The 16,688-nt window shown below is 42.2% G+C and overlaps 1 protein-coding gene across 1 annotated transcript in view; it reads right to left on the minus strand.

Annotated features, from left to right (window-relative positions):
* Positions 1–16,688, minus strand: part of DNAH10 (dynein axonemal heavy chain 10) — a 110,466-nt gene that overhangs the window by 42,938 nt on the left and 50,840 nt on the right. The window contains 10 exon segments of the mRNA XM_033136386.1: positions 1,771–1,923; positions 3,166–3,311; positions 4,354–4,473; positions 5,514–5,730; positions 8,520–8,654; positions 11,825–11,944; positions 12,317–12,452; positions 13,861–14,019; positions 14,582–14,700; positions 15,329–15,520. Coding sequence (XP_032992277.1) covers positions 1,771–1,923; positions 3,166–3,311; positions 4,354–4,473; positions 5,514–5,730; positions 8,520–8,654; positions 11,825–11,944; positions 12,317–12,452; positions 13,861–14,019; positions 14,582–14,700; positions 15,329–15,520 — 1,497 coding nt within the window.

The raw sequence follows: 16,688 nt of genomic DNA on the forward strand, positions 1-16,688 counted from the left end.
ACAGGGTTATTTTGCATTCTTTGGCTTATGAACTGCTTTGCAAAATTTGGGGAAAGGAGAATTTAAAAAGAAAGGCTTGTTTCAATTTGTGCATTGGTTTGAAAAGTGCAAAATTTTGGAAATCTGCATTAAGATGCAAACTAATTATATTTTTTCCACATTGCTACTTTTCACACAGGTTCACAATAAGGAATAAATGTTCATATGTGAAAAATTCAATTTTCACATACCTAGAGAAGTAAGCATGCCTTGATCATAATCTGTTTCCAAAAAGAGACTAAGGAATAACAAATTAATTGACAGAACAAACTTAGTTGGTCTCTAAGGCAGTGTTTTTCAACCACTGTTCCGCGGCACACTAGTGTGCCGCGAGATGTTGCCTGGTGTGCCGTGGGAAAAATTGTGTTTATTTGATTCCTATTCAAGAGAATTACTTTATATATAGTCAATATAGGCACAGAGTTAAATTTTTTAACATTTTCTAATGGTGGTGTGCCTCGTGATTTTTTTCATAAAACAAGTGTGCCCTTGCCCAAAAAAGGTTGAAAAACACTGCTCTAAGGTGCTACTGGACAAAAAAAACCCTTTTTTTTCTTTTTCCTTTATTTCTAAATTAATTGATAAATTAATTGATAAATTAATTGATAAATTGCTTAGTAAACCTTGAAGAGTGATCTATTATTATTCAATATTTATTATTACTACTACTACATTTATATCTCACAGCACCTCCAAAAGCTCAGGACAACATACATGGTTTTTCCACCTGTCCTCCCTTTCTCCTATGAGAGAATGATAGACTCAATGTCACCTGGAGAACAGAACCTGGGTCGCTCAAGCTCTAGTCTGACAATCTGACCACTAAGTTGCATTGGCTCTCTTTTACAAATGTACCAGGTACATTTTCTATCAGGTGATAGAAAATAAATAATGACTGCAACAAGAAAGTACAGTACCTTCCTCTTACACCCAAGTTGTTTGCTGCAAGCTTTGATGGTTCTGTAGAAGGATTAGACCATGGGTAGGCAAACTAAGGCCCGGGGGCTGGGGAATGAACAAATTCCCATTCCGCACAAATAACTCAGAGATGTATTTTGAATAAAAGCACACATTCTACTCATGGAAAAAACACCCTGATTTCTGGACCATCCGCGGGCCAGATTTAGAAGGCGATTGGGCCGGATATTTGTTCACCCCCCCATATAGTCCGGCCCACCACAAGGTCTGAGGGACAGTGGACCAGCCCCCTGCTGAAAGAGTTTGCTGACTCCTGGATTAGACCGACCTTCCAGATGTTCTGCATTATAACTTCCATCATCTCTGACCATTGGACATGCTGGCTGAAGTTGATGGGAGCTGCAGTCCAAAACATCTGGAGAGCACCATGCAAAGGAAGGCTGAATCAGAGTAAGTAACAGAAAACATGTTGGACAATTAGTTGTAACCAGCTAAATTCTACTCAAATCAAGTCTAATGGACCTAAATTAGTCATATCCTTTAATGGGCTTACTCAGAGCATGATTTATATTGCAAGTACTCCAGTGACTATTGTCCTTTGCTAGAAGCTGGGGGCAAACCACAGGGCATTGCTATAATATCACTGTATGAACTTCCCTTGGCATATAGTTGACCCTTGGTCTGATCCAGAATAGCACCTCTTCAGAAACAAAGGATACAAAGCATTCCCTTCCCAGCATCAGCTCCACTCTTGCTCCATTAAAAATGCTCAAAAATGTCTTGAGACGCTCTTGCATACTTGCATAGTCTTACCCTGGGCATGTTCATATCATCCATAAAGACAATGAGGCGCTTTCCCATTGGGGGACCATAGGTCTCTTTGGTCCGTTTCTCCACATTTGCTTCCATATTCCTTTGAATATCCATGGAGGTAGTGCGAGAGGAAAAGTTAATGATAAGCAGCACCTGGAAGTGGAAGATTAAAAATGAGTTATTGGGAAATGAAGGCTCGTGCAAAGGACTTCCTGCTCAGCAGGCAGAGGTAAAAAGCTGAAAAGGGATTATATATGTGATAGTAAAATTAAAACAGAGTGTCTCTATCATTAAAGAGAATATATTAATTTCAGGTAGTAGACACAATCCCAGTAGTATTTCTCCATTTATTGGGGAATTGTGATTTACAGATGCATTTCAGTGTTTCTGAAACAGTTTTCAGTTTTTCAGCAAAAATGTGTTAGCACTCAGTTCTCGAAAAGAGCAGTTTTGTGGACAGGCAAGTTACAGGAGATTATGGTAATGAGAATGTCTCAAATTAGTTACTTTTATTTATTTACATGTTTATCCTATCCTTCCTCCAAGGATTTCAGGGTGGTATAAATTATCACCTTCCATTTTATAGTTGCAGCACCCTTGTGAGGTAAGTTTGCATGAGAGAGGGTGAGTAGTCCAAGGGCAATGATATCAGGTAGATTTTGGAAAAATATAAAACGGTTTAGAAAATTCACACTTCAAATAACACTACCAAAAATAACACTACAAATAAGCCAAGAATGTACAAAGCAATTTAGTTATATTAGTCATATTAGATAAATGCAATGTTTGACAACTTGGGAAACCTTCTTCTGCTGCTGCTATAGAAGAGGATTTTTTAAAAATAAGATTTAATTTGTTATATTTACAGAAGTTCTCTAAAATTTGTTCTAGATAACAAAGGACATTAATCCAAAATCTGAATCATTCTAATGTTCTTTGATTTGTGGAAGATTATCACATTTGTACCAATTTACAGAATAAATAAGTTTCAAAATTGCTTTTTATAGCATCTTATTGACTTTTATACATTCTCTCTCTTAAAATGTCAGGCCAAGTGGATATATTGTTGAATCAAATACTAAAATATACCAGTAGTCATTGCTGGAGCAGACTAAGTCTGCAAACTTACTCACATTTACCTGAGGGCAATAAACCTTACTGAACACACTAGCTGTTTGTCAGTAGACACTCATAGGACATGACTTATATAGGCAAAAAGGGATATGTAGTAAACCAGAGATTCTGGGGACCTGCGTAGCAAAGGATCTGTCCCCTATACTCATCCCTCAGCTTTTTGCTCCTTCTCTCCTTTTTGCAACAGGAGACTGAGCTTCTTTCCTTATCTGGAAGTGGAGTAAAGGTGTAGGGCTAATTACATAAAATCTGAACCCTTACATTTGTGTCTTGGTTTAGTTTCTTAAGAAAGTTCTGTGTTGTTGCCGTCTTTGAGGTTCCAGATTCTCCAACCAGAACAACGGGGTGTTTGATTTTTACCATCTTTTCTAGCAGCCAGTTTGTACGGGTTGTGTCCACTGTGGGAACTAAAGAGTGTGTGTGTTAACTTGGAATACAGAGAGCAAAAGAAAACCAAGCAGCTTTAAAATGAGGGATTTGCATAGATACTCAATGCACAACCACGCCAGTAGCAGAATTCATTTAGAGACACAAGACCCATTGTCTGATCCAGGAGTCATTTGTTCCTCTAGCAGCTTAGAGGATAAAAGAACAATGTTTCTAGACACATTGTTTTAGAATGGAGCATTGGCCCCTTACTGCCCAGTGTTAGGGAGATATCCAGAGATGGGTTGTCTCCACCCATAGCCCAGGAAAGTCAAGTCTCATGTGGTGATGTTTCATATGCCTAGACTGGCTCAGGAGGCTCCACTGCCAAGCACAGAATGGAGTACAGCACATGTAAACAAAATCTAAGGAGGGGGAGCATTAAAAGAAAATAACACAAGTCTCCTCTGAGAAGGCGAAGCAGAAGTGGATGAAAGTACATGGTGGCCAAACCATGGTCATTTGGGTAGACCAAGCTGTACCAATTTGTAGTATGCTACCTAATGAGGATAAGCTGGATAACTCTCCAAATCAGAGGAACTTTCATGGTAAGTGACCAATGTTTGTTCTGTTCAGTGGGAGGAAGACATCCAGATATGGGACATGTCCAATCATATTGAAGGGCTGAAGGTGACAGACTAAAGACAAGAAGAAGAAGAAGAAGATGATGATGACGATATGATGATGGAGGGACACCAGAACGTGAGAGGGGGCTCTAAGGAAAAACAGGTAGCAAGAAAGCTACAGATATGAAGAAACTGCTGGTGGAAACACTAAGTAAAGGAATCTGCTCTGAACTTGGGCAAGGCAAGGCAGTAACTGGGGTGGAGCCTCCTGAGCCAGCTTAGAGCTACAAGATGTTGTCGTGTGATCCTGCCTCCCAGGGATGATCAATGACGATAAGCCATGTAAAGATGCCTCTCATGTACTGGGCAAGGCATAAGTAGGTTTTTAAGCTGTAATTGATTAACTGGTGACATTAATTACTCCCACTAAATTATGCAAAGCTTTAGTCACACTTACCCAGAATATCGATAAATTTCACCTCGGGTGAGTGAATATATTCAGGGACCAATTTGCTCCAAGGCACCCACTTTTTTATCAGTCCCTCAAAGTGGAAGTCATATAAAGTTGGAAGCTGGCCTGAAGATAAATCAATTGTGATAGCTTAGACCACACTTACGGTCAGAGATTAGTCATTCATTATTACTGGAGGTATGTTGCAAATGAGACATCCAATATAGGATGCCAAGAAACAACATGCTGAACACTGAACATTGTCCAAATTATCAGAAAGCACTGGAATTGGGCCCAAAAGATTGGCAAAAAATGTATGTGTATACCTTGGCCATAGTATGAATTTTATGCTCTCAATAGTACCGCTGTAAAGCACCTGTTTCAGGCAGAATGCCATTATGGTTCAGGGACTCTACTTCTTCCCTTGGAAACTGATTGCACCTGCCCGTGGTTCCAAGGATAGGACATAACCTTAATCCACTGAGGAGAAGATATCATAGTAAGTGCAACAAATCTTTTTTATTATTATAGGGTTATCCTGAGACAGGTTCCTCTTCCTACTTGCTCCATAGACAGTGCCATGTGACTCAGTGCAGAATACGAAGTTCCCATTGAAGGAGTCTCAGTTTCAGCAAGTAATCAAGCAGAAACAGAATATGTTCTACTTTACAAAACAATTGTCTGAAAAGTCTATTAACATTTCTTATTTACTTCAAAGAACTGAAGTCCTTACTCAGCAGCCCCCCAAGTCCCATCTCTATGCTGCGTATCATAGTTCAAGGAAGGTAAAAATTACCAAGATGAAACTCCCTCAGTGCCACTGGGCTAAACAGAAAAGGCATGGGCCCTGGAAGGCTGAGCTCTTGGCTCATAGAGTAGAACTATCTGTAAGCCTTGGACAGTTGCCACCTATGCCCTCATGGGTCAGGTGGATTGATGTCATTCCTCAAATCTAATTCATCTCTCAGAGGCTGCTATTAGGCAGGCTAGGAGAAATACAGATGCCTGTATTTCCCCCTCAGTTGTGCTAATAGCAGCTTGGGAGCGGGAGCAGGAAAATTTTCATTGTGGGATACGTGCTGAACTGCAGAAGGCAGGTGAACTTGCAGTACCTAGGAATTCCTTTCAGAAACAAACCGTGTCATATGAGACTGATTATATCCTACCTGGCAACTCCCCTGGTTTAGCTAGAGTCATCTCATCATTAACGGTTGACATAGAGGAGAGACGTTTGATAAAGTCATCAAATTTTGATCTTCCAGCTTCAAGTAGGCAGGCTCCTAAAGAACAGTATAAAGCTTCAAGGAAGTAGCACTCAAGCACATCAGGGTCATCATATTCTTGCTCAACGAGAGCATCCAGCATCTTGGTCAACTGTGTCACCTGCCATATTAAATCACAAAGCAACAATTACTATATTGGTGAAAATCTTTTGGTGCCTGTCAGGGAACTACCACCTGGCCCACTGAGGGGAACGGAGGGTCCATTAGCATACAGAGAGCCCCAATGCCAATTCAGCAGCAGCCCCTCTTCCAGCGGGGAAAGCCGCCACACACCCAGTGGGGAGGAGAGGGAAGGAACCAGCCAGGCGGGGAGGGGGCATAGGGATGCCACTGAGAGCCCCAATGCCTCATCTAGCCAGGAAAGACAAGCAGGGAGCCTGGTGGAGAAAGGGCTTGTGGATGTTGCTGAGACCCTGCACTCACCTCGCCTGGCTGGTCAGGAGGGAGGCACGCCATTTCCAGCACCCCAGTTGCGCAGAAGGATGAAACGCAAGGAGGGGAGGAGGAGCCTTGGGTGCCAAAGTTCTTATGCTGGGGGAGAAGCCAGAAGGGGCCACTCCCGGATTCTGCCAGCGACTGAGACAGACATGCTGTTTGTAGCTCTGCACTGTAAATAGTTTGCACAATAAAACTGCAAAAGACTGTTTGGGTTCCTGCTCCGTTACTTGTGAGGCACCATCATGCAAACCTTACAGTGCCTCCCTCCTCCCCTGCAACACACTGCTATAAACTGTGTCTTTAAAGGGGGAACCAAGTTGAGAGCAACACTAAAAAAAACAAAAACAAAAATCTGGAACTGAAGAAGAGAGATGAGCAAGGTCCTGGAAGATGTTTCATTATTACGTTCTATGAGCAGACCAGCAAAGGATTTTCTTCAAAGTAGGAAGCAGCTTGCAAGCAAGGGCAACAGGTCCTGTTTTACTGCTTGAAACAAAATGAGAAGTGCTACTTTGCACAGCCACTCCTGCCACCAGCCACCTGCTCCTGTCACCAGTGTCTGTTTGGCTGCCACTATACATCCTGCCACATCTGACACTGGCGGAGAAGTGGTACTGCCATTGATGCCAATTTAGGGCATGATTGCACCAATTTTCTGTAAGATCTCACCCAAAATTGTGTGAGATCTCACACAAAATGGACACGATCTTGCCCAAAATTGGCACCAATGGTGGTGGTACCACCTGGGAGAATGTCTGCTGCCCAATTGCGAGGCCGGCTCTGTTTGAAAGTGTAGCATGGCAGAGAAGATAATGCAATGACCACTCTTCCAGAGTTATGATTTGGAGATCAGTGGAGAATTTGGTGGAGAAAGGCTCCTTACAAAGTCTAATGAAACTTGGCAGGTTTCAAGAATTAAATGTAACACTATTACAATGAAAGTTAGTGTGCATATGTGTGCAATGTTAAACAATTAATTGGTGTAATTTATTTAGAAATCTTTTTTAATCAACTGCAAAGGTAACCCCCAATTAATCGGCAAAATATCGCTTTTTAAAATGTAAATACTTCTCTAAAAATTTGCAAATTCTTAGAAGAGGAATTGCCCTTTCTTCTCACATAAAAGGGAATGACTCTTCTAAAATGGCAGCTGCTGCAATATGCACTACCTAAAATACAGTATATGAAATCCAACGATACAATGGAGTGGGCACACAGTACCTCCATGGGGTTTCTACCCATTCCAGCCACCTGCATGCCCTCCAAATCTGCTTCGGGAAGTTGGGGTCTTGCCAGAGCAGAAGAGGGGGCTGGAGAGTAGAAACTGGAAGTCCCATTGTGCAACTGGAGTTCCTTTTGCACAAGCAGGTGGATGTAATTCAGTAGAAATCTTGCATTGATCTTGCCAGCTGATCTTACAACTTGGGTCCAAGATACTCTAAGGACTGCCTAAACCTGATCATTGAGATTTTTGGGTATTTTTTATTTATTTTTAAATAATTTTATTTTTATTTATTGCATTTATAACCCACTTTTTTCTCTAAGGAGCTCAAAGTGGCATACATGGTTCTCCTCTTCATTAGAATGACAGTCAAAGTCACCCAGTGAGATTCATGGCTGAGCAGGGACACTCTGGCCACTATAGCACACTGGCCCATGCCCTGATCACTGAGATTATCCAGAGGAGCACTGTTGGTTGTGCCCAGTGTCACAGAGGCCACAATGGCCTCAACAAGAAATCAAGCATTTAATGATGCTGGTCCCATGCTGTAGAAAATTCTTTCAGGAGAGATTCAGCAGGTATCCTTGCTTTTGACTTTCAAGCATCTCTTGAAGACTTTTTAATGCCAATAGGCTGATACAGTTGTTTAAAATTTCATTGAGTAGCCAGTTTTTTACTGAGTGGTTTGTACTGCTTTTAAAGGTTTCCATACTGCTGTACATCACCCTGATGTTTTGCAACAGGGTGGTATGTAAACAGTCTTATAAATAAATAAATCTTACCCCTTATACATTTTTGTTCAAAAACTATTGTTTTAGTCCAATGCACAATTGTGCACATTTAATTTATTAGGTATTCAATTAAAACTCATTTGATTAGACAACTAATATTTAATTAGTCAAGAGCCCTAATATTTAAGTGCAGTAAACTGTGATGCTCAGAGCAAATGTCATAAATGGAGCTGGGCTATTTCTCATTGTTGACCAAATCCTGAAGGAGAGCTTTTCTATTTCAGACCATGTCTTGGAATCTTCCGTAAAATTTCAAATTCAGTCTATATAAATCTCTCCAAATCTTACTCTAGCCCAGAAAAGGGGTCGGGAAGGGTAGTCCTACTAAATTCTCCTTAGACATATGGCTGAAGTTTGAAAAGTTTATTGCACTGTTCACGGCTTGAAGATCATCCATTGTTAATGTTTATATTAATTTACAAAGCCAGTATTTCTTACCATATTGAGATCTGTCTGTGGAAGAATGGTCTTTAATTTCTCCCCCTGCCGTCCATCGACAATTCCTTCTACGATCATTTCAATCAGGTAGGGCACATATTTGGCATATAATCTATCTAACAGTTGTTTTTCTTGCTGAGGAACAAAATCAAAACAAAGTAATTCTAATGTATCCATTTCATTTGTATCTTCCTGTACAGAGGGATACACTCTTCCCGCTTGTGATTGTGGATCAGCCTCTTCTAAATAAAAAGCAGGGCCGTCTTAAGCATATCCGGCGCCGTGGTGCAAAGATCCCTCCGGCGTGCCCCCTCCCCATTTCCCAGAATTGTCAACCTTTTTTAGGTGGGGGGACCCCCCAAGTTGTTGACGATTTTTAGGAAAGGTTCCCCGCGGGGGTGCATAGCATGCAACGTGCATGTCCAAATGGCAAGAAGGGGTGTGTGCGGGGAGGAGGGGGAGAGGAATACTTCTGGAGCCGTTCCTCTCCTGGCCTCCCCACAACTCTCGCGCAGAACCCTAAAAGCTCCTCTCCGCCTCGCCTGATTTTGAAAGGTGCTCCAGTGAATTACTCAAGGAAGCTCTTCATGTGGGAGATTTCAACTTTTCTGTCAACCTCTCAGAAACTCTGTAGATAGGTTCTGTCAACCTATCTACATGTTCCAATAGCGTAGCTGGACAGGCAGTTTCTTCAATTCTGCTATCAGAAAGGAACATTGTTGTCCAGGAGTATCCAGCCCAATCGCCTTCTAAATCCGGCCCGCAGACGGTCTGGGAATCAGCACGTTTTTACATGAGTAAAATGCGTGCTTTTATTTAAAATGCATCTCTGGGTTGTTTGTGGGGCATAGGAATTCATTCATTTTTATTTTTTTCCAAAATCTAGTCCGGCCCCCCACAAGGTGTGAGGGCAGGGGACTGGCCCCCTGCTAAAAAAGTTTGCTGACCCCTGTTGTTGTCCAATAAAAATATATTTTAGATGGGACCAGTCTGTTAGGTAGGCCCCAACACCATCTAGTGTCCAAAAGCAAGAAATGTTCACAGAGTCAAAGAATACAATATACAACCACTCTGACCCTAGTCCCTTTTGTGATGAGACCAAAACAGAATATCATCAGAAGCACAACTGTTAGGAGCAGAGAAGAGAACAGTAGAACAGCCAAGACTTTCTCAATGCACTACCTCAAAAACGACTTCCGCATCTATTACAAGGATCATAGAATCATAGAATCATAGAGTTGGAAGAGACCATAAGGGCCATCCAGTCCAACCCCCTGCCAAGCAGGAAACACCATCAAAGCATTCCTGACAGATGGCTGTCAAGCCTCTGCTTAAAGACCTCCAAAGAAGGAGACTCCACCACACTCCTTGGCAGCAAAATCCACTGTCGAACAGCTCTTACTGTCAGGAAGTTCTTCCTAATGTTTAGGTGGAATCTTCTTTCTTGTAGTTTGAATCCATTGCCCCTTGTCTGCTTCTCTGGAGCAGCAGAAAACAACCTTTCACCCTCCTCTATATGACATCCTTTTATATATTTGAACATGGCTATCAGATCACCCCTTAACCTTCTCTTCTCCAGGCTAAACATACCCAGCTCCCTAAGCCGTTCCTCATAAGGCATCGTTTCCAGGCCTTTGACCATTTTGGTTGCCCTCCTCTGGACACGTTCCAGCTTGTCAGTATCCTTCTTGAAATGTGGTGCCCAGAACTGGACACAGTATTCCAGGTGAGGTCTGACCAGAGCAGAATATAGTGGTAATATTACTTCCCTTGATCTAGATGCTATACTCCTATTGATGCAGCCCAGAATTGCATTGGCTTTTTTAGCTGCTGCATCACACTGTTGAGTCATGTCAAGTTTATGGTCTACCCAAACTCCTAGATCCTGGATAATCAAGCGCAATAAAATTGATTAACATGAGTAAGAACAGTCTTAGCATCCTAAGGAAAAAAGCAGGCCAAAATGCCATATTTACACATATCCAGATACTAATAATGTTCCTCAATGTTATGGAGACTTAGTCATTCCTGATTTAAGGTTGCAGGGAGAGGGGAAGGAAACCTGTGAGGAAAAAGTGAGTGCTTTTGTTGTTTTTCAAAGAGAGGAAGGAGAAAGAGTGGTCAAGCGGGGAGAGAAAAATCAGTAAAAGTAATTGCAGAGTGAGAAATGCAGAGAGACAAGTACAGCTGCTGTGACCAAGGCAAGATAGGAAATGAACTGGGCTGGATCTTTCTCAAAGCTGCATCATGTGACCCTGCCTATCCTAAGTACTTATGGAGACAACCCATGTCTAGATGTCTTCCTTTCACCCAGGGGGTGCCCCCAGTTTTGCTGCTCCTGGTGGCCAAGTGGCTTCATTCACCACTGTCTGGAAGGTGGCAACATGAGAACGAACGGGCGTTTTCAGCAGTGGCTCCACACTTGTGGAATGCTCACCCCAGTGAGGCTCACCAGCACCTTCATTGCATATCTTTAAGCACCAGGCAGAAACATTCCTCTTCTCCCTGGCTAATTAAGCCATCTGTGCAGGTACTGTTTTTGTTTGTTACTATGTTATGTATGTTTGTGTTTTTATATTGCAAACCACCCTGTGATGCATTCTTATTCTTTATTTATAATTATATCTCCTTTGAGTTCTACCAACATCAGAGCACCAGCAGGGGCTAGGTCTGAGTATCAGAGGATTCAGCAGCCGCAAGGAGGGGAAATCCAACTTAGGACCTTCCTCTCCAGTGCTGGAACTCCATCTCCAGAGCTGGACAGGGGTATCTGATATATCCTGTGGCCCCTGGGTAAAGGTAAAAGGACCCCTGACCATTAGGTCCAGTCGTGTCCGACTCTGGGGTTGCGGCGCGCTCATCTCGCGTTACTGGCCGAGGGAACCGGTGTACAGCTTCCAGGTCATGTGGCCAGCATGACTAAGCCGCTTCTGGCAAACCAGAGCAGCGCACGGAAACGCCGTTTACCTTCCTGCCAGAGTGGTACCTATTTGCACTTTGACGTGCTTTCGAACTGCTAGGTGGGCAGGAGCTGGGACCGAGCAACAGGAGCTCACCCCTTCGCAGGGATTTGAACCGCCAACCTTCTGATCAGCAAGTCCTAGGCTCTGTGGTTTAACCCACAGTGCCACCCACATCCCTTGTGGCCCCTGGGACACCCTCCCAAATCCTCCACCCCAACCAGAGAACTCAGTTTGTCTGGAAAACTCGCATAAAAATTAGCTTGTCTGGATATATCGGAGAACCAGTAACCTGGTGATTTACAACAAATGCTTCCAAGTTCAGTCTAAGGAGACATTTTCTACCTTGCTTCTTTGGTTCGTCCATTTCTCCCAATAAGGTTTGTATCTCAAGTTCTTGGGGTCCACAAAGACCATCCCACAGCGTGATACTGTTGCAGGTGAAGCATACTGTAAGTCTCCAACCTAGGAAGGAAGCACATTTACTGGAAACTGGCTGGAGGAGTAGCCTGCTGCCTGGATAACCTCCACCACAAATGGAAGCACTGAAGGCTGGACTACTGCATTCTATTTCTGAAGTGAAGCAAGTTTGGCCCTAATGAACTTGGATATAAGACTGCCTAGACCCATATGTAACCCACTCTGAGCAATTCAGAAGAAAAGCTGAGTGTAAGAGTAAGAAAACAGTAAAATAAATAAATACGGTAAAAATGGAGAAACACCACCACCTCCAAAGACCAAAATGGATGGATAATGGGTCCCCTGCGCTGTTATATTTAATGAAATGTCTGGCCACCAGTATCTGTTGTTTCAAAACTTCCCAAGTGACTTCCTTACCTCAAATAAAAGGGCACAATGGGCTTGAAGTCTGATTCGTTCCCCATTTGCCAAAGTCAACAACTTGTTATCATCCATCACAGAATTCATGTTTTCTACCCAGAGGGCATCCACATCTCCATCAAATAAAATATACCTGTATACAAAGATTAAAGAAAGGCACTTATATAATGACTCATCCTCAAAGCATTTCTATTCTAATTCATTTTGATCTGTGTACTTTCACTGGATTGCAGGAAGGTTATTGGGAAAATTAAGGAAAATTACAGTAAAACAAATCTGAAACTATTAAGGACCCACAAGTGTAATGTCTAACCCAGTGGTTTGCAATCCTTTCCCCCCACTAAATAATTCCAGTAGTGGCACAATATCCTGTGAAGTCCAACTCTCCCCCCCCCAAGCATTAAACAAAACAAAACAAAACAAAAAATGGAAACAAATAATTTAACCAACATTTCATAGAACCCCTGAGGAGCCTTGGTTGAAAAATATTGGCATAGGAAAAATTATGTTTAAAGATCTTATAGTCCTACTGATGACTGCTTAATTAAATTTAACAAAATATTGGAAAGTATATGGAAAAATCTGATCAATTGCTTTGATGGGAAAATGTGCACATAAAATGAAAATGTTGAGAAAAGCGAAAGAGCCAGACAAATTTGGAGAAATATGATATCATTTCATTGCATTCATTTCTGACAAGGAAAACAATTTTATTCTACCTCAAACTCATGCTGATTTGTGAATAACTGATTTTGGCTGTGTGGGAAATTGCAGTCAAATATAGCTAGCAAGAATAGGGCTTGCATGAAGTGGTTAAGGTAATAGAATTGCATTCCTAGACTCAGCTAGGCCATGCCCCTCACCTGGAAGGAAGTTAAGTTTCCTCCTTTGATCATTCTCTTTCACCTTGTCAACTCACCAAGATAGGACGTACCTGAGCTTGCTCTCTACAAGTTGTTTGTGTGCTCAGAAATATGTTTCTGTATTTTGTAAACCCAAAATACAGAATACTACCTGTGTTATTCTTGCTGCTGTATGGAATAATGCATGAATCTTATCTTTTGAGTTAAGTAAAGTATTCGAACTTATTAATGGTGTGAGAAGCAGTGTTAAGTGGCTAGAACGGGATATTTAAAAGGTCTAACAGCCTATATTCCTCACACTTCAGGGTGTGGCATGATTCTGTGTTTTAAAACTGCTGGGGGCTCTCGCTTGCTGGAGAGTATATTTAGCTTTGCTCTTTTGATATAGGTATCCAGCCAAGTACTTTATTAATGACCCCACAATGACCCCACATTATCTATTTCCCCTCAAAAGCTGATTGTATTATCTTCATTTCTTCTTTGAATCCAATTCTCTTTAGTTTTCCCTTCTTTATTGTTGTCCTGATGATAACATTACAATGTGCTCTTGACCTTGCATTAATTTTCTTGTAATTTATCTATAATCTGTCATTTTTCTCTTATGTTTGCTTGGTTACAAAACTTAATAATGCAATTTAAACACAAATACAAATATTGGTCTAACCCTTAAGGAATTACCTTCTCTCTTTTTTATCTGTGGGTTTATTGATTTCCCTAAAGATGTTGGACAAAACTCCATCAGTCCAGTCTCGTGTGGTGGGGTCTAGGATTCCGTAAAGCTCAATAACACTCATGGCTTTGGGGTTCAGCGTGTAAAGTTTGGTCACCAATGCCAGCCTAAATGGATACCGGAGGTGCAGTTAGGAAGAAAAACAGTAACACATTGCAGTAGAATTTGCGAAAGCAACTCCTGTATATAAACACTTCACAATTCGTACCCAATAAAAACATGAAGAAGAGCCCTGCTGAATCAGATCAAAGTAAATCAAAGCTTGATCCTGTTTTCCATAGTGGCTACCAGGTATCCCTGGAAAGCTCATAAGCAGAGCTTAAATGCAGTAGCCCTCCTCACTGTTTTCCCTCAGCAACTGACACAATTGGTCAGTTCATGGAAGCCACACCTATTGCTCGATGGGGTTGCCAATTGTGTCACTAGAATGCACCACAACATCATACAAGTGACCTCAGCAAGTATTTCAGTTTCAAATATTTTGATTATTTCTACTTTCTGGTTGAGTATTTTTATTTATTTACTTGATTTAGGGAGGGCAAGCTGCCCTTCTGCCCCCTGGCTATGCCCATGAAAGTGGGGGAAGTGTATTCTCATCCTCTTGCTCTTTTGAAGAGCTAGCAACAAGTCTTACCAAATTATCTACCTGTATTCATAAGCTATACTCACTTTGTCTGAGCCTGGCACAAGGTATTGATAACCACAGACTTGCCGCCTCCTGTCGGCCCGACCACCATTGTAGTATGACGAGTCAACATAGTTTCATACATTTGGACAACTTTATCCACCTGATGAAAAACCATTACAAGGCCTCATAGAGCATATATCAGCTAAACTCACTATTAGCCTTTTTTTCTAATACAGTCGTACCTCGTGTTACGAATGCTTCAGGTTGCATTTGTCACAGGATATGAACGCGCCAAACCCAGAAGTACCGGAACAGGTTACTTCCAGGTTTGGCAATTTGCGCAGACGTGCAAAATGATGTCATGCGCATGCGCAGAAGCGCCAAATCACATCACACACATGCACAGACGCAGTGCTTCAGGTTGCGGACCTTTCAGGTTACGAACAGGGCTCCGGAATGGATCCCGTTTGTAACCAGAGGTACAACTGTAGTATAAATCAACAAGATTCCATTTTAGGGGAATTTCAAGTCCAAAGATATAATCCAAATACCCCAAGTTGTAAGTAAAAGAAAGAAAAGAAAATCCCAAATCATCATAATCTGAATAGATGATGGAAAGAAGTGTCTTCCACCACCTAATAGGATTATTATTGCTACCTATGGACTGGATGGAAGATCTTACTGCAGCAGAGCCAGGCTTTAAGGATGCCGTTTTATATAGCCCCCCCCCCCCCAATGTGGCTTGGCATTTATGATACTTTCCATTTTTCTGAGTTTATTTTTCATACCTGAATTGGCAGGACAACATAGCCTCCTTCAGCCAACACTTGCTCAACAGCATCATTAAAATTAGGGTAGCGAACTCGAGGGCAATCAAGTCCAGGAAACAGGTCAGAGATGAGACCAAGAAAAAGAGGAACATCTTCAAAAACAAATTTTGGGAGATTCATGTCTCGCAGAGCTCTCATCAGGACCACATCCTAGGGCAATAGTGGTTGTAAAAAGCAGTTAACATGTTTAGTGAACAAAATAGGTTTTCTTGAGCACCCCGCCCCCAATTTAGTAGCCCCCTCAAATAGCTGCTGCCTTTCACCACATAACAGTTAAAGGTTTGAGGTTGAATCAAGACAGAAGTACTTTTTTGGAGGGACAGGGGGCGGGTGGGTATAGGGGGCTCCGTGGTCCTGAATGGGGTAACTGTACCCTTGAAGGACCAGTTGCACAGCCTGGGAATCATTTTGAACTCACAGCTATCCATGGAGACACTGGTCAATTCTGTGCCCAGGGCAGCTGTCTACCTGCTTCAGCTGGTATGCAGGCTGAGACCCTACCTGCCCTCAGACTGTCTCGCCAGAGTGGTGCATGCTCTAGTTATCTCCCGCTTGGACTACTGCAATGCGCTCTACATGGGGCTACCTTTGAATGTAACTCATAAACTACAACTAATCCAGAATGCGGCAACTAGACTGGTGACTGGGAGTGGCCACTGAGACCATATAAAACCAGTCCTAAAGGATCTACACTGGTTCCAGTACAAAATAAAAAAAATCCTTCCGGAAGCACCTTAGAGACCAATTAAGTTTGTTATTGGTATGAGCTTTCGTGTGCATGTACACGAAAGCTCATACCAATAACAAACTTAATTGGTCTCTAAGCTGCTACTGGAAGGATTTTTTTTTATTTTTTTTTGACTATGGCAGACCAACATGGCTACCTACCTGTAACTGGTTCCAGTACATTTCCTAGCACAATTCAAAGTTTTGGTGCTGACCTTTAAGGTCCTAATTGGCATCAGCCCTATATACCTGAAGAAAGATCTCCATCACCATTGTTCAGCCTGGGAACTAAGATCCACCTCCAAGGGCCTTCTGGTGGTTCCCTCGTTTTGAGGAGTGAGGTTACAGGGAAACAGGCAGAGGGCCTTCCCAATAGTTGCACCTGCCCTGTGGAATGTAGGGTAGTACTTCTGTCTTGTCAGGATTCAACCACAATCTGTTAGCAGCCACACATCCTCCAACCACCCTTACAAAGCCCTATACAGCTTAAGACCTTCTCCCAAGTGTATCATTCCTAGTCTTTCTGCCAAGTACTGTATTCACTGTGCCGCAACATATCAGAGGGCATTCTTGATATATGCATGTTGGATGT

Source organism: Lacerta agilis, chromosome 17 (genome assembly GCF_009819535.1).
Source record: "Lacerta agilis isolate rLacAgi1 chromosome 17, rLacAgi1.pri, whole genome shotgun sequence".
Classification (NCBI taxonomy): domain Eukaryota; kingdom Metazoa; phylum Chordata; class Lepidosauria; order Squamata; family Lacertidae; genus Lacerta; species Lacerta agilis.